Raw genomic sequence first — 23984 nt, 5'->3', positions numbered from 1 at the left:
CCCCGCTCCCCTCCTCTCCTATCCCCTCCTCTCCTATCCCTTCATTCCCCCCTCACCCGGATTTGCTTCCCTTCCCCCTTCTCCCGCCCCCCCTCCCCCGGCCGCTCCCTCCTTTCCCCCGGCCTCCGTCGGGCGGCAGCGGCAGCAGCGGCGCGGCCGGCCCCAGTCGCCGTCGGTCTCCCGCTTTCGGGGGAACCAGGTCTCCGTCCCTCTTCTCTCCTCCAGCCCGCACCGCCCCGCTCCCCAGCTCGGTTTTTCCGCAGGATTTCCCTCGCTCTCCCCTCCCTGCTTGGCCCCCGCGCTCCCCTCCCTCTCCACTCGGCACCATGCCCCCTCCCCCGGGCGCTCCCCCGGGTTTCTGACGGCCCTCTGCGCCGCTCCGACCCCGCCGGGATGCAGAGAGACCCCTAGCTCCTCGCGATGGACCCAGGCATCCTGGACCTTGGCGTTGCCGCTCCGCGGACCCCCGATTTCCCGGCGGGATCCAGTTGATTTTGTTGGCTCCGGACCGAGGCTTGGGCCCTGGTTTACCTCCGCTTCATCCCTACCCCGCTCCCGGAGCTCGGAGCCGGAGGGGGGCTTCGCGGGGCTGCGCAGCCCCGCGTCCCCGCCCCCGGCCATGGGGCTGTGAGGCGGTCGCCCCCGGGCCGAAATGCCCCCCGGGGGGAGCGGGCCGGGGGGGTGCCCGCGCCGCCCCCCGGCCCTGGCTGGGCCCCTGCCGCCGCCTCCACCGCCGCCGCCGCCACCTCTGCTGCCGCTGTTGCCGCTGTTGCTGCTGCTGCTGCTGGGGGCGGCCGAGGGGGCCCGGGTCTCCTCCAGCCTCAGCACCACCCACCACGTCCACCACTTCCACAGCAAGCACGGCACCGTGCCCATCGCCATCAACCGCATGCCCTTCCTCACCCGCGGCGGCCACGGTAAGTGGCACTGTAGATGCCGGCCACCCGGTTGGCCCGGGGGCGGGGGGCGCTTCCCGTGTGCGCAGCTGGGCCCCCGCGGGCCCCACCCCAGCTGTGCACGCCGAGCCCGGCCCCTCTGCTTTGCGTCCCGGAGCCCCTTCACCTCCAATCTCCAGCTCCCATCATCTCAGCCCCACCCTTGCCTCCATCTCTCCTCTCCCCCATCACCCTCATCTCTGTCTTCAGCACTTTGCTTCCTGGCCTCACCTAAACCTGCTTACCCCTAGGTCTGGTTCATTATCTCCTTCTACTTCCTTACCCTCCCCACCCTGTCTGTCCTTTCATCCTCTCCGTGCAGCTCTGCCTTCCATTTCTCTTGCGCATCACCTCCTCCATCTCGGCCCCTTATCATCTCTCCATCTGTCTTGCCTCCACCTCTGCCTCACCCTCACCCTTCCATCGCTGGTCTGTCATCTCTCCCCCTTCACCTCTCTCCCACCTCTGTCACATCTGTCATCTCTGCCTCTGACATGTCTCTTCCTCCTTGACCTCTTCATGTATGTCTCTGTTTTACCTCCATCCCTCCAGCAACCTTCCTTTCTTTTCCCATGACTGGCCTTCCATCACCTCCCAACTCACTCCACTGTCCCGCCATTCTCCCATCCTTGTTCCCCTAATCTCTAGTGTCTCCCTTCCATGTCCCCTCATCTCTGCTCTGTCTCTACCTCTGACCCCCAGCATCTCACCTCTGTAGGCCCAGCACTTCCCGTTTCCAGGCTTCCCCTCCTGTGTCAGTCCTCTATCGCTGTCCACTTACAATCACCTCCTATCTCTGCCCCTCATAACCATCTATCGAAAAACTTAACCTTCCTTCTCAGACCCCATCACCTTCTCATTTCTGTCCTTCCTCAGCCCCATCTCAGGCCCCCCATCACTTCATATCTTAGACCCCTAAGATTCTCTGCATGCCATCTCTTCTCACCCCTGTACCTGTCACCTTCCATCTCTGTCCTCCATACTCTGTGCCCCCATCACTCCCAAGCTCTGTCCTCGCCATTACCTTCTACATCTGGCCCTCTTCACATTTTATTTCATCTCATGTCAGCCCCATCACTTTCCACCTGAGTCCCTCCACATTCCATCTCAGGACTTCTGTCACTTGCATCCCAGGGACCTCCTCACCTCCCATTTTAGTCTACTCATCACTTCCCATCTCTGCACCTTGTCATTACCTTTCAGAGGGTAGCCCCATTACCTCTATCTCTGTACCTCTCTCACCTCCCATTTCTGTGCCTCCATCCCATCCCATCCTGTCCCATCTCATCCCATCCCTGTGCTCTCAACACCTCACATACCTGTCCTCCTATTCATGTCCTCTCCTCTCTGTGCCCCTCTCTCCTCACCTTCCATGTCCGTCGCCTCCCATCGGGGTTCTCTGACACCTCCATGCTCCCATTCCCTCTCATCGCTGTGCCTTCATCAGTTCTCGCTTTGTACCCAGGTGGCCTCCCATGTCTGCACTTCTCTCCCTTCCTATCCTTGTACCCTCATCACTTCCTGTTTCTGTCTCTCCATCCCCTCTTATTCTTTACTCCATTTTTGCTCCTCCATCATCTTCCATTCCTGTATTTTCACCCTTCCCATCTGTGCCCCTGGGTGCCTCCCCATTCTTGCTCCATGCCAGTCCCTCTTTGCTTCCCAATCCTGCCCCTGTATCACCTCCAATCTTTCTGCTCATTTGCTGGTCTTCTTCCTTTTCTCCTACTTTATCTTTATCTCCCTTTTCACGCTTCCGTTTTCTCTTCATCCAGTTTCCCTGGAGCACTTCCTTCAAACTCTTTCCTCCATTCTTTTATTCTCTCATCCCCAATACAGTTTGCCTCATCTTATCTCTGTCCCACCTGGCTCCTCTCAGGCAACACTCTTCAGTTTCCTTCTCTTCTTCCATGACCCCACCCAACCCCTTGCTCCTGGACCTTAACTCCCTCCCCCTCCCCAGGAACTCTCTGGCTCTTTGTTACCTTCCTCCCCCTTTCATTGTCTCCTTCTGGCTCCCTTGAGGCCCAGTGTTGCCCCCAGAGGGGCCCAGATAGGCCATGGTCTTTCTGGGCAGTGAGGCAAAGCATGAAGGAGTCAGATAGATAAAGGAAGTCAGGGATACTGGGGAGCTTTGCAGGATGAAGAGAGTGTGGAAGAGGAAGGTGTAGGAGAGAGGAACTGGCTGAGGGACCCTGAGCAGGTAGGAAGGAGGGCCTGGGAGCCAGAGTGCCCAAGGAAGATTCCGTGAAGGAGCAAAAGCTGGACAGAGGGATTGAAAGTGGCCAGAAGAGTATGGAGGACAGGGTATGGAATGTTGGCCTTAGGATCACCTCAGAGATGGCCACCCCTTTGCTGTGCAGAGGAGAAAGAGGACCAGTGCCTGGTGGAAACAGGAAGAGCCATCTGGAGGGTGCTCCAGGATGGCGATAGAAGGGGGTGGGAGGTGTGGGGGAGGAGCCTGTGAAGGGTGGGGCAGCTGAGAGGAAGGACGAGGGCCCAAGGAAAGGAGGAGAAGGGATGAGGCCACCTGTTCTGGCTGAACCCCACCTTTGCTCCCGTTAACCATTAACCATGGTGGGAGAGGTGAAAAGACAGGCTCTTCTTGGGACCCTACACTTGGCTAGAGGACCAGGCCAGCTCAGGAGGCCTTTCCAGGCCAGGCTTCCTCTCTGCCCAGTGTCTCCCTAGCATCCCCAGTGGGAGGCAGCCTCTCTCCTTTCTGCACCAGCTTCTCCACTTGCCTTCTTTTGGGGTCTCACTGTGTTTCTACTTGCCTTCTCTCCTCTCTTCTCTTCACATCATCCCCCATTTACCCTGCCATCCCCCCCAACTTTTCCTGTTACATAATGTCCTTACCTGCCAGACACCCATTGCCACTCCTGTACCTGATGTCTGTCTGGGACATGGGAGGACTGGCACACCTGGGTCCTAAAAATGAGCTGAGCCCAGGGGTGACACTCTCCTGGTCCTGGATCCCCAGTTCTGGTTTCAGAGTCCTTGAGGTTCCTCCCACCCCACCGTGTTCATTTCTGGTACTGTCGGGCCAGGAATGGAGTGGTCAATCCCTGCTAAGTTCTGAGTCAGTAGCTTCCATGGGTTCCAGGTTTATCACTCCAGCTTATAAAGGGGGCTAGCATTTATTTTGTTTCTGAACAGGGTGTGTTAACTTGGATTTCTGACTGGATGGTTTATGGCCAAGCAGGGGGTTAGGAGTTGAAAGGCTGTGTTCTGGGATCCTAGATAAAGAGACAGCTGAGCACAGGGATCTAGACCATTAGAGATCTCTCTATCTGGGATGTAAAGGTTCATGTACAAAGCGCTGGTGTGGGCTGTGAGCACTAGGGCCATGGCTTTTCTGGGTTGTGCAGGATGTTTTATCCTCTCACAAGTCTAGATATTCCAGAAGGTTTTCTTTCATGGCTTCAGATGCTGCAGGCACACAGGCAGGCAGAGAGGTTCTGCACATGTAGTTTTAACCACAGGGGCATCACTGCATGGGTGGTTTTCTACATGGATGATTATGTTGTTTGGGTCTGGGTTAGCTAACCATTATTAATGGTTGGTTGGTTTTTTTCTAGAATGCAGGTGTGTGTGGGACTGCATGGAATATTCTTGAACATTTAGAGTATTTCACTGGATGAGTGAATTTCTGGGTCTAGGAGGTATTGAGGAGACTATATTGGACATGGGCAGAAGGTGCCGAACCTGGGCCTATGGCATCTTGTGTTTGGCCAGAGGCTTTCTTGCCTTAGGCTTCAGGTGTGTAGTTCTCTCTGAAATGTTATGCACAATTCAGCTCACTGGTGGTTTCCTAGAGAGGTCAAAAACAATTGGTCTACACCACCCTTGGGCAACATTTTTGGGCCTTGGCTTAGGCCCCTCTTGCCTTTCAGACCCTTTCTGGAGCCTGTCAGGTTCTAGATGTGGTGCACTATTTTGCGCTCCGTGTCTCCTAGAAGACAGCTGTGCCTTCCCTGGGGGAGTCCGTGGGCAGGGCCGAGGACAGCTTGCCGGGATAAGAGGCTGAAGGCGCCTCCGGAGCGCGGCTGGGGAGGGGCCTGGCGGAAGCCACGCCTCCCAGCCCCGCGGTCTCCCGAACCCCAGCCTTCTGCGCTCCGGAGGCAGCCGCGGTGCTGGGGAGAGAAATGTCTCCCCAGGGTAATTACTGCCGCCCCAGTCCAATAAACCATTCATCCTTCACCTCTTCTGCCCAAGAAGTGTCTCTCCGCCCAGTCCCGCCACAGTATAATAAACGCTCTTAGGCTTTAACAGACCCGCCCAGCGTAATAAACTGGCAGCAGTGTGAGAACAGCTGGGTGATAAATCCCAGGGGAGGTCTGGGCTTGGGCAGCCTGTGTGCCGCGGGCCTCGGGGGCGGGGACGCGTGCGCCCTGTCCCACGCTTGGCCAGTCCCTGTCCTGGGGCCGCCTTCCCTGGTCTGTCTTTGTGCCTTCACCGCCATGTTTCCTGGCTGCTTCGCCTCCTGTCGGGGGTCTGCCTCTCTACGCTGGGTCTTTGTGTGCAGCTGGGTGCGTCGCCGCCTGTGTGTGGGTGTGGGGCCTGGGGCTTGGGCGCTGGGCACCGCCTCTGATCCCTCCTGCCTCACTGCCTGCCCAGTGGGGCATTTGGCCGGCTTTTTCCTCCCGCCCTCTCTGGGCACAGACAGGGCTCTGTCCATGGTGATGTGCTTGCTGTCTGGGATCTGGGGTGGGAAGTGAAGAGAAAGGGCCTCTTTTCTCCTAGACCTGGGGAATTTGGAGGCAGCCTGCAGGTAGACTTGGTTTCCTTCCCTGGTCTGAGGGATCAAGAAACCCAATAAAGCCTTCTCTGAATGGGAGGCCCTGGAGCCCAGGGGTGAAGAGGCTGCAGCCTCTGATCAGGAAGGTGAGGGTAGGAATGTGTGTGGAGGAAGGTCAGCATCTCTGCTCCCCTGGCCCGCCCCACCCCCCAAATTCAGATGTGCATCTTGTGTGGAGTGGGGAGGAGGACCCTGGGTATTACAGTTGTCATGGAAACAGCCGATTTTCCGGAGTGCTGCAGTGCTGGGAGTGGAGAGACCGTTACCGGCTGAGGCCTACTGGGCTCCCCACCTCCAGGCGCTGCCCTTCCAGGCAGGTGACCACATGGGGTGGGGGTGGGGCTCACTGCATACCCCACTGTCAGCCAACTCTCCACCCTCGACTTGGGGCCCCATCCTGAGGGTTCAGTGCTCACCACTGTGCTCCAGGGCCCTCAGGTAGAAAGGACACCTGGGTCTGGGGAGGGCAGAGCCAAGCCCCCTCTGTCTGCTGGGGGTGGTTTCTTGGCCACAGGCAGAGGTGAGATGTCAGTTATTAGCCATCCAGGTGGTTCTTTCCCTCCTGCCCTTCCTCCCAGGGTCACCTCTCACTCTGGGGAGATGGAAGGTGTTGATGGTGGGTGCTCTGGGGAACAGCAAGGGTACCCATGGCTCCTGCTTCCCCCAACCCCCTGCTGGCCTCACTACCTCTTTGGGAACCAGGCAATAATCTTCCCTTCTCTCCTCAGCACCTCCCTGGGCCTGCAGATCGTGGCTCCCCCCAAAGCACTCAGGCAGCCCCTCCCCTTTGGGGTCCTAGGAGCTCCCTGGGATGGAGCCTCCTCACCCCTGATTGCCCCAACTACAAGGGGGTTCAAGTCCCTGAGGCGAGAGACCCCGAGGTGCCTGAGGGAACCTGGCCTAGTGTTACCAACTGGGCCACCTCCTTGGCTGCTGGCAAGGCCTGCTCCTTAGAAGTGCTGCAGGCCCTCCTGCCCCCCACTGCAGGCTCCTAGTTCCTGACTCCAGAGTTCTCCCACCCCCAGACTGACATTTTCTCCCTGTCTAGGCTTTTGCCCTTAGGCCTCATCTGTTTCTCTCCTTCTTTAAGTCCTCCCTTGAACCCCTCTCCTCACAAGAAGTGCTTTGTGAGGAGTCATTAGTGGCTAATTATTTAATTAAGCATTTTATGAATCTCATCTGCTCCATTTATGTTCTAAAGAATGCAAGATTGTTCTCTTCCCTTCCCTTCTCTGCAGGCCATGGAGTACTAGTCCTCCAGGCCTCCCAGACAAGGCTCCTTTCCGGGAAACTGGGTGACCAGCCCCCACCCCCACCCCCAGAGAGCTCAGTCAGCCGCAGGAGGGAACATGGCGACTAATGGGGTTTATTTTGGGGCTGAGATCGTTAGGGACCTCACACCCGCCCCCAGCAGCCGGCTGGCGAAGAAGAGAAGGAGAAGGGGAGAGAGGGTGGGGTAGGGGAGGGCTGGGAGAGGGAGCCTTCATCTCCGGCTCCCACTCTCCCGTTTCTCTCACTTACACCCCTCTCTGTCCTTCTCTGTCCATCTGTCTCTCTGCCTCCTTCCTCCTCTGGCTGTCAATCTCCCCTCTCCCCCTTCCCCCACCCCCACCTCATGGCTGTCTCTTCCTTTCTGGGCAGGGCTCCAGGACCTTCCTGCTTTGGGACCCAGGCAGCCCCCTGGGTGAGGGCGGAAGCAGGGAGTCCTGGGCAAGCCAGGAGAGGGGTTGGGATGGGAGATGTTGGAGGGCACCAGCTCTGGCCGTGAGTCAGAGCTGCACACAGCTCTGCTCATCTTCCTGCCATCACCTGGGGTTCCTTGGTGCCTGCTTAGCTCTGGCCCCAAAGAAGCACACACCTTGGATCTGTCACCTCTGCCAGGCCTGGGAGAAGTGGAGCTAGTCAGGACTGGGCCCCCTGGGTCTTTCCTGCCCACAGCACTCTTGTCTTCTCAGTCTCCTTACAGCTTCTCTCTGGGCTCTCTCTCTGTGTCACTCTATTACCTCTCTATTTTGCTGTAATTAAAGCTAGCATTCTTGATGAGGCAGCTACATCTGTCTGTGCGCGTGCACAGGCTCTCACCCAGGCACCCGCCTGCCAACTTCTCCCTGGGGTGGCAGGGCTGGTGGCTGCTGTGGGTATCACAGCTGAAGTCCCACATCTAGACCTGGGGTTCCATCCCTCTGGTCACAACCCTGAGGACCTGCTGACCTCGTCCTCCTGATGTCATTTCTTCTTGTCTCCCTTTCCTTCTCTCTGCAGCCGGGACCACATACATCTTTGGGAAGGGGGGAGCGCTCATCACCTACACGTGGCCCCCCAATGACAGGCCCAGCACGAGGATGGATCGCCTGGCCGTGGGCTTCAGCACCCACCAGCGGAGCGCTGTGCTGGTGCGGGTGGACAGCGCCTCCGGCCTTGGAGACTACCTGCAGCTGCACATCGTAAGGACCCTGGGCCCCAACCCTTCAACCTCAAGCTTCCTGCTCCCAAATCAGTTCAGCCCCTCATTGCCATGGGATCAGCACCTCAAGTCTTCCCTCATGGGGAACCCTCAGAACCTCTGTTCCCTCATTGCTGGAGCTTCCTGCTAAGAAGTTCTGCTTCTGAGACCCTTCCCTCTCTCAGTTATTCACCAAGACTCCCAGATCCACCCTCCCATCTGATTCAAATTTCTCCAGCTCCCCACTCCCTGAGACCACCTGTGTTTTCTGACCTTCCTAAAAGTAGTCAAGGGCCTCTTTGGGACTTCCAGGCCATTCTCCTGTAGCCTTCGGAGGTGTCCCACATTTGTGACTTCCCCTGGGCTGCTGCCTGCTCACTCCTAGACCAGCTAGGCCAGCCTACTGTGTCCTGCACCTATTCCTGCCCCTCCTTCATACCTACCTGCCCCAGGGCAGCCCACCCTTGCAGCTTCATCTTGCCTCTGGATTCTGCCCCTGCCTCTATGCTGCCCTTGACTTCTGCTTCCGTGACCTTTGCCCTCCCAGCAGCCCCCTTACCCTGTCTCCTTTACTGCCTCTCTAGCCAGGTTCACTCCTCACTGACCTCTTGGCCCAGCCCCACATCCTCACCCTGACCTCAGCTCCCACCTGGCTCTGCCTTTCTCTGCTCAGCTCCACAGGGAGAAGCCCTAGCCCCTCCCTGTGCCTGCTCCCCGCCTTGACCTTGGTTCCTTCCCAGGGTCTCCCTCTGGGCCTCCTACCATATCTGCAGCTCCTTGACTCACCGTTTTGAGTCCTGTTGAACTCTAGTCTGCAAGTGGCCCCTTTTCTTTCCCTGCCCTTTCCCCCATCTCTGGCTCTGCCCTACACCCTTCCCTACGACCTCTGGTATTGCTCCATTTCATTTCTGGTCTCAACCTCTCCCCTGACCCCTCCCCACAGTCCTCAATCCCGAGCCTTTGCCCTCAGTCTTCATCTGTACATTTCTGGCCCCTAACAGCCACCTTGTTTCCCTGCCTGTATTTCACATGCTCACCCTGGCCAGGACCCCTGTGCTGTGGGGATCAGGCAGGCTGGCCAGGCTCTGTGGGCTGGAAAGCTCTGGGTGAGGGGCCCCTGGCTTTCAGGAGGGCATAGTTAGTTGGAAGGGGAGAGAGGAAGCCAGGGGAGAGGCTTGTTTGGGCTCTGATCTCTCCCCATCTGCTTGGGAACGCAGCCACTGGCCTTCATTACACAATAGCTTTTAAGCATCCCAGGTCTGCACCCCACCCCACCCCACCCCAACACCAGGGTGTGAAGGAAGGAGCATGAGGGGAGACTTCCTGTGGGCAGAGCAGAGCTGGGGTGGAAGTGGCAGCGGATGAGGAAGGGGTGCAGAAGGAGGACTAGCAAGCAGGACAGTAGTCAGGCCCAAGAAGAAGCCTGGAAGTTCTGTACCTGTGTCAGCGGGACAGGCAGTTATCTAGAATGGTGAGAGGCAGCTGGCAAGCGAAAGACAGTGTGGCTGTAGACGACAGTGTGGGACTGGATGCATGGTGATGTGTGTCAGGAGTGACAGCTGTGACAGTGGGGGATGAAGACAGAGACTGGATCTCATGATTTCTGATGGAGTGTATCTATAGATGTGTATTTCCCCATGTAGTGGTGTTTGCAGTTGTTTCAATTGCCTTTCTGGGTGGCGGGGTGTGACTGGGTTTCCCTGTGTCCTCTGTGAGTGAGGGCTGCTCCTTCTCTCTCTTCTCCCTCATGTGAAGCTCTGCATGGCTTGCAGTAGATGGTCTGGGTTTGAATCCCAACTTTGCCACTTCCTTGCTGTCTTTGTGCAAGTCACCGCAGCTGTCTGAGCCTCAGTTCGCCCATCTATGGAGTGGCATAGGAAGAGGACAGAGGGATGTTTGGAGGTTGAAGGAGATCACTTATGTGAAGCACGTAGGGAGCATGCTGTGTTAGCTAGTATCCCGACCATCTCTGATCAGCTACCTAGGCAGGACTGTGGGCCTCTGTGCCTGTTAGATTAGGGCGTAGGGCTCCCCCAGTACTGAGGAGAAAGGGTAGGGGGATCAGGATGCGAGGAGAAGGGATTTCCTCCTTTTCTCTCCCAACAGTTGTGAACAGGCCTTAAAGGTGCAAGGCTATGGAGGAACAAGTACTGGTGCTGGGTACGGCAGAGGGCAGGGAAGACGGGGGTCTGCCTGAGGGTGGAGAGGCCTGGCAAGGGTGGGGGTCCATGAGAGGAGCCAGCCATGAGGTGGGAGGTGGGCACCAGATGGGCTGAGGCCCCTTGGGGGCAGCCCCCAAACCCCTTCCTCCCCTGGTGACACATCAGCTCCCACCACAGCGTCAGTAGCAGCTCTCAGAGAGTGGGGAGGCGGCAGCAAAATAAGAGAAAAGCAATTTGACGTTTCTAATAAAGCGTCGCTCCACTTTGCCAAATTAATTTTGACTCCCATAATTATTTGCTGTAGGAGCGGCTTCGTTCTCCCCACCGCCGCCTAATGAGGTAATTGGGGAATTAGGAATTAATGACTTTAACAGAAGTGACAACTGACTTCACACTGGGAGACGCTCTGGGGAGCTGCCTCTCCCCCGGAGTGCAGGGCCCTGAGCTTGACTGCCTCCTAGGAAACCCAGGTGTCCTGCCTCCCAGCTCCCTGGCCGGCACTCTGCCAGCCTGGCTCTCAGACTGCATGTGCTCCTTGACCACCATCACTGCCTGGGCTGAGCCTGTGGGGAGAAATCCTCAGAGGAATCCAGGGAGCTGATACTATTCTGGGTGGTATTATTACTAACAATAGTACCGAGGAGGATCGACTGTTCCTTCCCGTGTGTGGGGAGCAGATGATCAGCCCGTCTCCCTGGGGATGTTGTCAGTCTGTGGGTGGTGAATGGGTGGGGCTTGCTAATACTCTTTGTTAGGCAAGCCCAGCCTCAGTTTCCCTGCTTTACTGCATCTGAGGAGAGAGGCTGCACGCATGTATGACTGTGTGCATGCATCTGTGTGTTAGCGTGCATGCATGCATATATGTATGTGGTTTTCCCAGGTTCTGAGAAGGAGACAACTGGACCCCACAAGTGGGAAGGGATAGGACATGGGTCTCCTGAGCCACAGCTGCAAACCTTGTCCCCCAACTCTCTCTGCCAAACCCCAACCCTTGCCCCATCTGTGAGCCACCCCTGCCAACACCCCCAGTGCCACCAAGCCTCTCGGCTCTGCTAGATGCAGGAAGGAGGTGGCAGCTGAATGTTCCACATGTCCAGGCCAGACTGGGGCAGTCTTTCAAGAAGACCCCAGGAGTGTAGTGTGTTTCTATGATGGGTTGGGTGCCTGGGAGTGTGTGAGCCAGGGGGTTTGAGTGAACCTGTGTGAGTGTCTGTTCCGTGTGGGAGGAGGGCTGAGACCGCGTTCAGGAGTGCTGCTGGGAGGTGCAGGGAAGTGAAACAGGGGCTCAGGCTTAGTGCCTAATGGGCCTTCGTTGGCTTGGTTAGATGCCTTTGGTGTTGAAGGTAGGCCTCAGCAGCCTCTTGGATCATCCCACACCCCCACCTCCTTGAGTCAGGGTCTTCCTAGACTGGTGGGCAAAGGGAGAGAACACTGGCTTTGAAGTCAGACTAGCTGGGGTTCAAATCTGGGGCTTCCTTCTCATGAGCTGCAAGATTTTGAGATGTTATTTAACTATGCTGAGCCTCAGTCTCTTTCTTGATGAAATGGGGAGCTATGAGCTTCTTCAGTGGGTTGGTGTAGGGAAGAGAGCATGCGTGTACAGTACCCACTCAGGGCCTGGCATGATTTAGGGTTTGGTGAAGCCCTCCCTCCCACTCTAGCACCACAGGCAGAACTCTTCCTGGGCTGATCCTGGGTTGCCTCTGCAGAGTGTCCCGTGGGCCTGGGTCCCAGAGATTGCTTAGGCTCTTTGCTCCCCTTCTCCAGGCCTCCGTCCCTGTCTGTCCTCTGCCTGTCCTTCCCCAGCCCCTAGCTCCACCCCCTACCCCGAAACCCCCACGATCCCCTTTCTTGGTCAGTCTAGCATAGTTTGACCCTCAGCTCTTCTGGTGTCCATCCCACCATACACACAGTCCACACCCCCCACCTCCAGCCCCATGGCTGCAGAGGGTCCACCCCCACACTCAGAGCCTGACCTACTTTGGGCCTGAGAGGCTGCCAGGAGAGGCATGCTAATGCCCTGGTGTGGGTGGAAGCCCCCTGGGGGCGTGCTTGGTACAGAGCATACCAGGGAGGAGAGGCTGGAGGCTGGGGACTGGGGAGGGGCTGGGGGTCAGACCTTCCTCTGGCAGAGGCCGGCTTCTGTGGACTTCTCTGCTGATCTTGCCTTAGAGAGGCCTCTGCCCTCCATGCCCCGAGCTGGTCCCCAGCTTGGCCCCATCACCCCTGTCTGGGCCCAGTGGCCCTTGCACAGAGTAGGTGCTCTGTGAATACTTGTGAATATCCAGGACAAACCAAAAGGCAAGAGACAGGTGTGGTTAGTGGAAGGCGCTCTGGGCCCAGGCTCTGCACGCACCTCCGGCCTCAAGTTACTCCCTTGCATGTGGGGAAGGGGAGCGAGCCTGCCCACCTCCTCCAGCGGTTGAGACCTGGGAAAGGTGCCTTAAGTGCTGCGGAGCTGGGCTAGTGGTGGTCACAGGAGTAGCCACTAGAAGGGATGAATGGTTGCTCCCTCTGGTCGCTGACCTCCACCTCCCTGTCCCCAGGACCAGGGCACCGTGGGGGTGATCTTTAACGTGGGCACGGACGACATTACCATCGACGAGCCCAACGCCATAGTAAGCGACGGCAAATACCACGTGGTGCGCTTCACTCGAAGCGGCGGCAACGCCACCCTGCAGGTGGACAGCTGGCCGGTCAACGAGCGGTACCCGGCAGGTAGGCGGTGCGGGCCCGCGGAGGAGGTGCGGTGGCGGGGCGGGTGGCGGCCTCTGATAGGAGTGCGGCCGCACCGGGGCGGGGCTAAGCGGCTCTGGGGCGGGGCTACTGGAGAGACGAAGCTTGCGAGGCGGGACTAGGGCAGGGGCGTGGCTAGGAAAAGTCGGGATTTGTGGCGGCGGGGCGAGACCGTGGTGGTGCGAATGCGCCCCCTATGGGGGAGGGTGCAGGGCTGAGCTGGGAAGGTTGCAAGGCCAGGGTCCAGTTTGGGGGTGGGGGGAGAAGTGGAGGGAGGGTAGAGGTGAGGAGAATCTGATGCGATTGCGGAAAGGTTGAGTTCAGAAATGAGGGAGACAGATGCAGAAACAGGAGAGAAAATCCAGAAGTAATATAAAACGTGTCTTGGCAAGGAGACAGGGCTGTTACCACGGGCAGAGCCAAGGAAAGAACCGAGGTCCTTATAAAGAGCAAGTCAGAGATCCATATTAGGAGATCTAACGAAGGAAGAGGAGTAGCCACGGAGACTCAGAGAAAAGGACCCCCAGTGTCCAAGGCGGTGAGGGACATGGTGAAAGGGAGGAAGAGACAAGTGACAACAAAAATGAAACACAGGGTCATGTGCGTTCAATAACCTTTGTTGACAACCTACTTAGACATCAGGGCTTGTGCTATGTCCTGGGCACTCAGTCCCTGCTTGCAGGGAGCCTTGAGAATGCAGACAGACCAAGTTCAACAGGGTGACAGCTGTGGCGGCCAAGGACAAACCAAGGTCTGAGGAGCACAGGAGAGGGATGGAGATGAGGACATGGAAGAAATGAGGAGGCAGAGACTCTGAAAGATATTGAGGGAGGCAGAGACAGAGCCTTAGAATGAGAGGAAACCAGAGGGGAAGCAATGGAAAGATATGGAAATAGCACTGAACTATATGCAAAGATGAGGAGAGATGTGGAGAGGTAGATGGAGATGCTGACATGCAGGCCCAGGGAGAGAAGAGGTGGACAGAGCCTTGGGAGGGAACGGAGGAGAGCCCCAGCATGGGAGATAAAGAGGGAGGGGAAACAGAAACGCTGCAGGGAGAACTGCAGAAACACAGAGATGGTGAGATACAGTCTGAGCGACATTGCAGTCACACACAGGGCCTGACTGAGAAGCAGAGTGAGCATCTGCTACCTCCATCACTCTCCCAGGTGGAGAGATAGCCAGGCTGAGGCAGAGAAGCTGCCCCATGCTGACTGCGAGGGGCAGGGGCAAAAGGCCAATGTGTAAACCTTCATGGGCTCACCTATGCTGGAGTAAAGATGCCAGTACAGGCTTATGACACCAATTATGCAGGCTTGTACCCAGACATTTCTGGAAAGTCCCTGGAGATAAAGAGGCCTGCGTGGCCCCCTAATACATACAGAGGTTCATGTACACACAGGTCAACCTTAGACATATGGACAAATGCAGACATTTGTATGGTCAGACAGACACATGAAAAAACAGCTCTGCAGAGGGATGCCAGCCTACATCAAGTCCCTGGGTACATGTAGGGACACTCAACACACACCAACCCTCCTACACTAAATTCCACCTATCCCCCACGCCCCCCAACAAGCCAACACTGACAGCTCTGGCTGTGTAGGCATGATTCCTGTGGGCAGCAGACTTCTCTCATTCTCCGATGCACACATACTAGGGCAACCTTTGTAGCAGTGATGACATTGGCCTGTGCTGGACAGGGCTGGGCTTGGAAGCATGAAGGCCTCACCATGTCAAGCCAGGACTTGGATCTAGAGCTTCTCCCCTTGGGGCCCAGGAGGCCAGCAGTCAGGGTGGAAGAATTATTCCTGCTCTCCTCTCCTCAGGGACCCCTGACTAGGGGTGAGGAAAGGCTGCTGGGTGCCCCCTGCCTGTAAAGGGGAGTAACATGAGGGTCTGGTGGTTGCCTGTATATACTGAGGGCAGATCCTGAGCAATACCAGCAGGTCAGACCATCAGTATGCATGGGCCCAGAGTTGGGGGGGGACCCTCTGACTCTTTGGGAGCACAGAGACACAGCCCATGGATTCTGAGTCAGAAGAACCTGGGTTTTAATCCTGGATCTCCCACTGACAAGCGTGTAACCTTGGACAAGTCATCTAGCCTCTCTGAATCTCAGTTTCCACTTCTGAAAGGTGATGATACCTACCTCATAGCAATACTGTGAGAATGTCATTAAACACTAGAATGGCATGGCATAGCAAAGGTGCTCAATAAATAGGACTTTTATTAGAATTTTTGTATACTCAGCCTCCCTCCAGGCAGATGTACATTTTTCTCTTCCTCTTGGAGACACACACACAGGATTGAATGATCTGTTTTTAATTTAAACACAAATATCCTGAATCTATAGGGAAAGCAGAATCTCCTTGCCTCATAAGCACCCAAGGAGGCACCATCCATACCCACATGAACACATCGTGTGTACCTTCATGGGAGGTGTACATAGGCAGGCCCAGGCCCGGGTCTCTGGGCAGGTGAGCACAGCTGTGCAGTGAGAGATGAGAGGAAAAGCCTCCTGGCCCCACCAGCGTGCACTGAATAGTATGTCAGTGGCTTAAATGGGAGGAGTGGCCAGATTCTCAAAGGAAATCAGTTCTCTTTCCACTGCTGCAGACCAGGATCACCCACAGCTCACAGAGGTGTACAGATCCTCTCAGGTGCACTGACAAACCTCTTTCCACATAGGCGTGTGTGCGCACACACACATTCACACACATTCCCTTTCCCAGTCTCCAGGGGCTGGAGATTGGTGAGCGCAGAGAGGAACAGGTGGGTATCCAGATGGGCAGCCAAGCTTGCAGAAGAGATGGGGGCTGGAACTGGGGGGAGGAGCCTGGAGAAGAAAGGCTGAGGGCCTGGCAGGGTGAGCAAGATGAGGTCCTGAGACAGCAAGGAGAAGAAACTGGGCTCTGAGTAGAAAATGGTCAAGGTGCATTCGGGGCAGAGGAGGGTGCAGAGGAAGGCAGGGGGTGTCTGCAGGGGAGGAGAAAGGGGCCGAAGAGGAGGTGAGAAGGGGAAGGGGGCTGCTGGATGATGATCCAGCTCCCACACCAGGCGCCACACCTGTAGTGGCTGCCCAGTAGAAAGAGAGCCCTGACCAGGGTGAGGAGGCCTTGCAAAGGGAGTGCAGTGGTGGGGTTGGGAACAGGAGGGGCTTAAGGGGGGTCATGGGTGTGGTATGAGGTGGCGGGGTCATGGGTGTGGTATGAGGTGGAAATTGAGGGGAAGCTGGGAGTGGAGCACGAAGGCAAAGGGAGTTGAGGTGGCCTGGAGAAGTGGTTTAAATCTCACTGTTCAATGTGCGTGCTGGGTGGCCCCCTAAATGCCGCATAAACCCCGCTTAACCCATCCTTCCCACTTCTAAACCGCCCTCTAAACGCAGAAACCAGCTGGGCCACTGATGCCTCCCGCCCCCAACTTAAACCTGCTAAATGCCCCTCCCCTGCCTGCCCCCCCACTTTGGGATGGGGAAGGAAGGGGGCCACAGCAGCTTAACCACAGATAAACCTGTTTAACCTCTGACCTTTGACCTTCCAGCTCCCTTTCTTTTGTGTCCCTTTTCTTTTCTTCTTTTCTCATCTCTTTTGCTTTGGGTTGCTCCTGCCCCCAGGGTGGGGCTGGCTCTGAACCAGAGCCTAGGGAGGGGGTTAAGGGAAAAGAGGGGCCCAGCGTTTCTTTTCCTCCCTTCCCCTCTTTCCGTGGATGTTGCTGCTTACTCTGAGTCTCCTGAGGATTGCATAATTACTTTTCTAACTCCTTTGGACTTCGCCGCCTGAGAAACCTACTGTCTTTCTAAACTTTTCCAAGGAAACTTTGATAACGAGCGCCTGGCGATTGCTAGACAGAGAATCCCCTACCGGCTTGGTCGAGTAGTAGATGAGTGGCTGCTCGACAAAGGTAATTAACCAGAATTAATTAATTAATTAATTAACTTTAAAAACACTATCTTAAAGGTGCAGAGCTCTCTCTTTCCCCCTCCGTGCCTTCACCAATGCCCACCCCCAAGTGAAGGGACAATTGGCCAGCCAGAATGCTCCCTTCCCCTTTGGAGTCAAGGGTCTGTCTGTGCATTTCAGAGTGGTGGTTTTTGGGGTAGGAGTGCGGTTTTTTCTTAGAAGTAGGGGGAGTCTTGTTCTCTTTTTAAACCTGGGATCAACTAGGGTAATCCACAAGATCCCTACCATGGGAGCTCCCCACTGTGAGCCCGGCAGTAAATCACAAGCAGGCTGGGAATGCAGGTTGGAGATAGGTTCCCTCTGCCCAGAATCATCTCGGAGGCTTGGTAGAGGGCTAGCTGAGGGCCACAGAGCATGCAGAGGCAGGAAGCCTTTGGGAAGCAGGAAGGCTGACCTGAGGAGGTTTAGGAAGGCTTCACCAGAGCCATGTGAGGAGAAGAGAGAAGAGTGGGGGCCTCAGATCTTACTGGAAAGACCCCCAAAGAGAGTGCTGTGGGGCTGCTATCTCTGGAACAAGCCCCACAGAAGGCCTCTGAGAAGTTGAGGAGAGACTAAGGGAAGTGGGGCAGGAGGTGGTGGGCCCATAGGGATTTCTGCTCCTGCTTGGCTGATGAGGAAGACCAAGCAAGCCCCTTGTGAGGCCCCAGTGTGGTGAGGTGTTGCTGGGTGTGAGAGAGAAGGCTTCTTGTCACCAAGGGAAGCTGGGGACTAAGGACATATCCATCCCATTCCCTTTGGGGAGGGGGGGCGAGCTCTGTACCTCTAAGGCTAAACTCTAGGGGGGAAGTAGAACTGTTAAATCTCCACTTAACCAGCTGATAACTGTGCTTTTAAATGTCCACTGGGGCCTTCCCCAACTAAAACCCCCAAATGTAACTTCTAGCCCCCCATGCCTGTGGGGCCTAAACCTGCTGATAACCAGATGTGATAAACCCATAACAGGACAAAAAGTTAAAGGGACTGTAACAGACATCGCCAAAACCTACAGCCCCCAGCCACACTGGGCTGCTCTCTCCAGCGGGGTGAACTTTAACCCTTTGAGGAGTTCATGGCGGATGGGGCCAGGGGCCACAGGGACCAAGTTTGCTAACACTGTGGCTTCCTCTTCATTACCCACCTCCCTCTTCCAGAATCAGAGAGGCCAAGGGAGCAGCCTGGGCTGAGGCTGGGACAACTTGTGACCCCAAGAGCAGGGAGAGCTGGACAGGCCCTGTTGGGGGGTGGGGGAGGAATTGTGGTTTAGATGAAGGAGAGCCAGGGCCCTCCTTCCCTTTTGCCTTAGATCTGGCTTTCCTCTTCTAGAAAATAACCGATTGGATTAGAGAGGTAGTGCCCGAAGTGTGAAAGAAGGAACTCACTTTTCTGTGGCCTTAGCCAAGTACTTCCCCTTTCTGAGGCTCAGCTCTCTCCTGATGGGGCAGTGATGGTTACTCAGCGCACCTCACAGGCATGTTGTGAGGGTGAGAGGAAAGAAACAGCAGGAAAGTATCCCAGAACAAGTTCTGGGGATGCTTGGAGGGAATATTTTATTGTTAGCGCCTGACTATGGTAGGTGCTCAATAAATATTTATTGGATGAATCCATTTTCCAGTTCCAAAGCATGTCCTGTGAAACAGTCCCATGAGATGCTTCACAATAGAGAGATTTGTGGTAGAACGAGTTTGGGAAGTGCTGAATCCTGTTTCTTCCTCTTGGAGATGCATATGTGCATTAGTTTAATAAAGGCTCCGAGAAGCCCTTGGAGAAAGAAACCTGTTCGATTGTGAAATGTTTCCTTCCCCAACTCATTTGACCACTGTGATCCTTCTCTCCTTTGTTTTCCTCATGATTCTTATGTCTGGGAAAAAACTTTGATGCAGAGGTCTTCCTGGGCCTCTCTGGGTCTGGTATTCCAGGACTTGTACCAGAGCTGCTACCACTGGCCCTCTGCCTCTTGGCCTCTTGGCCATTAGTAATGGGCGTTGCTGGTCCAGGGGCTATCCTTGCCTGAGTGGGCAGTGGGAGGGTGCTGGAGGAGGAAGGAAGGCTGAGTGGGGGGCTGGGGAGACACCCCAGTGGCCATCATTGGCTAGAGGCTGGATGGATGTTTGGATGTCCCAGAGGCCTGGGTGTCCCAGAGAACCTGTTTCCAAAGAGGTTGTGGGCTTCACAAGTTGGACTGTCCTCAGCCCAGGTTTTGGGGGCAAGGCTTACAGGCACCTAACTCTAAACCAGATCTTTAACGAGGCACTAACCAGAGGCTAACAAGGGCTAAGCCAGGTCTAAAACCCCCAGTGCCAGCAGCTGAAGGTTCCGGGGGAGATGGGGCAATGTGGTAGGCCCTCTGCCCACCCCCTCCCTCCCACAAAATAAGCAGCACCAAAACCAAAGTTAAATCTAAACTTAAACATAATAAACATCTTTTCTAAAAACCAAACCAAAACAACAAACTCAGAGGGTTAAACCGACCCCCAGATCCACTAAAAACAAACAGAACAGCCCAACCCCACCCAGCTGGGAATTCTGAGGTGTCATACTGGAGTGTGGGGTGAGATTGGAGCTGGAGCGGGTTTTATTGGCTGTCAGTGAGCGAAGCAAGGTCCCTTTAACATTTTCCACTTCTGTGCTTGCATGTCCAGGTGGGGAGGAAGGGCTCGGCTTAACAGGGCCTGGTCCCAGGCAGTGCTGGGCCTTGGCAGTCCGGGAGAAGAGAGGGGATCCTGGCCAGGGGTCAGAAGGCCTGGTTGTAGGTGGGAGGTCAGCCTGGGCAGGTTGCTGCTTCCACACACCATCACTCTGTCTCACCTCCTTCTCTGCTCTCACACGCACCGACTCCACCTTGGCCTGGCAGCTACCTCCTCTGTCTCTGCCTCTTTGTCTCCTCTATCTGCCTCTTCCAGGGGCTCCATGGCTTCAGGGCTCAGGGCTGGACACTGGGGCAGGATGTTTGGGGAAGCAGAGGGAGAAGATGGGGATGGACTGAGGGAAGAGGATGAAGAGGGGAGATGACCTTGGAGCTGGAGAGGAGAGGGAATGGGGAAGGTGGGAAGGCTTGCACATGGTGGGGAGGAGGGGCTGGGCTCCCCTTCCCCAGCCCGTGTGTACCCTGGGTGCCCTCCCCTTCTGGGGTCCCCACCTGGCTGGGCTAGGGGCTGTGGCTGACAAGGACTTTCCCTTTGGCTTTCTGCCCCTTCCTCATTTCTCCCCGTCCCCTCCTCCCTTACTGGCTTTCTCCTCCATTCCTCTTTCCTCTCCTTGGCTTCCTTCTTTTCTTCCTTCCCTTCCTGGTCTCCCCTCACTGCCTGCCCCTTCTCTGTCACCCCCTTCCACTCCTGCAAGGCCGCCAGCTGACCATCTTCAACAGCCAGGCTGCCATCAAGATCGGGGGCCGGGATCAGGGCCGCCCCTTCCAGGGCCAGGTGTCCGGCCTCTACTACAATGGGCTCAAGGTGCTGGCGCTGGCCGCCGAGAGCGACCCCAATGTGCGGACTGAGGGTCACCTGCGCCTGGTGGGGGAGGGGCCGTCCGTGCTGCTCAGTGCGGAGACCACGGCCACCACCCTGCTGGCTGACATGGCCACCACCATCATGGAGACTACCACCACCATGGCCACTACCACCACGCGCCGGGGCCGCTCCCCCACACTGAGGGACAGCACCACCCAGGTGAGGCCCCACTCTGGCTGGTGGATTAGGGCAGGGATAGGTGGGGATGGGGTTGATATCTGCATAGCCACAGTAGTGGTGCCTAGAGTGAGGGTCCAAGGGGTCTGTTGGGATCCTGAAGGCTGCTGTCGCTGACTTTGTTGCCATGGCGATGGGCAAGGTCACCTTTCAGGAAGTGGCCTTCACCCTAATGACCAGGGATCTTGTGATGTGGGGGTGACCACTATTTCTAGAGGGACCATTCCCAGAATTGGGGAGGAGTTTGATGGCCCAGTTATATGAGAGAAGACCACCCTACCTAAGAGAGATGAAGTCTGGACTTTGGGTGAGAGTAGGATGGCTCCTTCTGCTTCCCCAGTGAAGGCCATGCCTAGTGTTCTGTGTGGGCAGAGAGTGGGAGATGGATGGTACCAGGCTGGCCCTGCTGTGGGCAGGGGTGACAGCATGGGAGGGCTGGATGCAGTCACCTGGCATGGGCAGCCCCTCTCCAGAGGCTGGTGGAAGCTAGGAGGAGCCTCTCCTTGTTTGCTGGGGTCCCTGCAGTGGGAAAGCCCTGGCTGCAAGTCCATTGCCTTCACAAGCCCTCTCCATGTGACTATGAGCAGGCACCACAACTCAGGCAGCTTCAGTGTCCTCTCCGTCTGTGCGTCTGAGGGGGTCTCAGTGCAGACAGTTCCCTGGTGCTCACCCCACCTGCTGATCTGGATGGCCCCAGCTAGCCTAGTCCCAGGCTTCCTGCAGCACAGACTGGTAGGGAGGAGGGGCCTTGAAGCACATGGAGCCCACCCCACCTGCTCAGGTGTTTCCTGGGTCAGGTCAAGCCCTAGCGATAGGGGAGGACTGGAGGGGCCTGCACCTGGGGAATGGGGCTCTGCTGGAGCAGGACAGGCCTGTGTGACTTCCTGAGGCAGCCCAGGCTGGGCTGTTTTCTAGTTGTTGCCTCCAGTGCTTGCTCTGACCGTTAGCACAGGGAGGGCTCACACCTGCCATGAAGGCCTTTTTTGGCCACCCCTTCTCTTCCCATCGCCCTATCTGGCAGCCTATGGCTGTTAGGCACCCTCTGTCCTTCTAGGGTGAGGGCAGGATCTGGGGGTGGCCATGAGGATGTGCTCCTCCCTCTGTCACCTGTCTGTCTTCAGCTTCTCCCTCTGAGGGGTGGGCTCCATGTGCTTTAAGACCCCTCCTCCCTGCCAGTCTGTGCTGCAGGAAGCCTGGGACTAGGCTAGCTGGGGCCATCCAGATCAGAGAGACAAGCCTGTACCCACTTCCTCTCTGCAAAGAAAGCTGAGGAGACCTGAAGACTTTGCCCCGAGGGAGCAGGGAGCCCTTGGGGAAAAAGTCTGGGCTCTACCCAAGGCTGGGTACCCACCATGCCCAATACCCTCCAAATCATAGGGGACGAGGGGCTGTCTGGTCTCAGTGGGAGGGTGATGGGCAGATCATCCTGGTGGAAGAGAGAGGTGGGAGTCCCAGGAGTCACTGCTGTGGTGGGGAAGCCCAAGATGGAGGCTGGTGCCGAGGGGGCAAGAATGCAGAAGGGAGCTGGGTCCTCCAGGCACTGCCTTGCCCTTGGGTGAGTGAGGGCTGTTGAGTCTGAAGATCATGGGCTGGGAAGAGGCAGGTTATGACCCTTTCAACCCTGCTCGTCCTTGTCCTTCAGCCTAGCTCTCTCCTCACCTTCCCGCAGTTTCTCGCGCTCCCTTCTTGCCTGGACTTTTGATTTCCCTCCTTGGGTCTCCTCCTTCATGGCCCTGTGCACCCTCCTCCTCCTTACACTCACTCATCTTGGGGATTCTCTTTCTTTGCAATAAGTAAGAGAGAAAATGCTGACAAAGTCTACTCTTGTCGTCATGGCAACCACAGCCCTAATTACTGTGTGCAGCCCGGCTCTCTCAGGCTCCAGGAAAGGGGGTTGGGAGAGAGATGAGGGGTGATGGGTGGTGAAGCTGGAGCCAGGAAGCCCTCCAGGGCCTGGCCCTATTCTGCCTGCGCTGGCCTCTGCAGGCTCCGCCCCGTAGGGCCTTGCCTCCCTGGCACCTTCCCTGAGGCATCCTAGATCCTCTTGCCCTGGCGCTGCAGGTCAAAGTCTGGCGTCCACCCTCCTCACTTCCGAGAAATAAAAAGCACCATGTGTGCTGTTTCACTGACCTTCGGAAGCCATGAAAACCTGCAGGGCTGTTGCTGGGGAGTTCCCTGTGCATAGCAGGAAATGGAGGCCCGAGGTCAGCCAGCAAGAGATGGGAGGGCTGGGACTCAGACCAGTCTGGTCCGTCTCAGCCCAGGGGCATCCCCCGTGCCACCGTGCACCTCAAGTGGCAGCTGTGGGATCTGCTGACCTGCCTGGAACCTCTCTTTCCCCACCCCTTCTCTCGCCCCACAGAACACAGATGACCTGCTGGTGGCCTCTGCTGAGTGTCCAAGCGATGATGAGGACCTGGAGGAGTGTGAGCCCAGTACTGGTGAGTGCCTTTCCCCCCTCCCCTGCCCCGGGGCCCTCTGCGACGCTGCTGGGAGGGGGGCGACTGTCCCTGCCACCTGGCCCAAGCCCCAGGGCCTGCTGCCAGGCCTTAGCTTTCCCTGATAGTTCCCCCTTGCCTAACATCCTCCCAGTCCCTCAGATGCTCTCTGGCAAGATGCCTTTTGGTTCCCAGCCCCTCAGAGGTAGTGAGGTCCTTAGCCTGGGGTCCTGGGGTTGAGAGCCAAGAGGTGCTGGGAGAGAAGGAGGGAGGCTTTTCCCTAGGAGGATGAGTAACTGCAGCTCCCATGAGTCCCTGGGGTGGGGGAGGGTGAACATGGTTTAGGAACTACAACTCCCATCAGTTCTTGGGTCCAGAACCACAACTCCCACCTGCCCCTGAGGCCTGGTGCTCTCTAGGCCACTAGTAGAGGAGATCTCTGCTGGATCCTGGGCCCTCCTCTTCTCCTGGGTGTTGGGAGGTGTCCTGTGCTCTGTCTGAAGTGTTCCCAGAGTGGACACTGCCAGGACTGCCAGGCCAAGGTGAGGCAGTTACAACACAGTGACTGCTCTGAATCCGATAGTGTGCTGGATGGGAGGTTCCCCCTAGACCAGACTTGTGGTCTCCTGGGGAAGATTAGGGCCTGAGGTCTGGCCCAGATTCTAGTGGGGGAGCTGCTGTAGGAGGAGAGCAGGGCTGGGAGGGAAGGCTCTCCAGGGCCTGGGGCAATGGGGCCAGGGAGTGCTTTCTAGGCCTCTGCTTGATACTTCTTGCTGGAGCCAAGGGTGCAGCCACAGAGAGAGACCAGGCTGGCAAAGCGGGGGTGGCCTTGAGTGCTGCTTGAG

The 23984-nt window shown here is 56.8% G+C and overlaps 1 protein-coding gene across 33 annotated transcripts in view; it reads left to right on the top strand.

Moving 5' to 3' along the window:
- NRXN2 (neurexin 2) overlaps positions 1-23984 on the top strand; it is a 116050-nt gene that overhangs the window by 78731 nt on the left and 13335 nt on the right. For 21 of the 33 annotated variants that reach the window (XM_054662426.2, XM_009423410.4, XM_009423409.4 and 18 more), the window contains 5 exons: positions 7999-8180; positions 12888-13059; positions 16891-16980; positions 20358-20683; positions 23064-23142. In XM_054662426.2, the coding sequence (XP_054518401.1) occupies positions 7999-8180; positions 12888-13059; positions 16891-16980; positions 20358-20683; positions 23064-23142 (849 nt within the window). Of the gene's footprint in view, positions 1-652; positions 918-5993; positions 6050-7998; positions 8181-12887; positions 13060-16890; positions 16981-20357; positions 20684-23063; positions 23143-23984 lie in introns of those variants that run through there. The other 12 variants (XM_003313110.5, XM_054662428.2, XM_009423405.4 and 9 more) reach the window with 5 other exon arrangements.

This window comes from Pan troglodytes, chromosome 9 (assembly GCF_028858775.2).
Source record: "Pan troglodytes isolate AG18354 chromosome 9, NHGRI_mPanTro3-v2.0_pri, whole genome shotgun sequence".
Classification (NCBI taxonomy): domain Eukaryota; kingdom Metazoa; phylum Chordata; class Mammalia; order Primates; family Hominidae; genus Pan; species Pan troglodytes.
The sequence above is the reverse complement of the archived record's forward strand: the minus strand, read 5'-3'. Positions and strand labels throughout refer to the sequence as shown.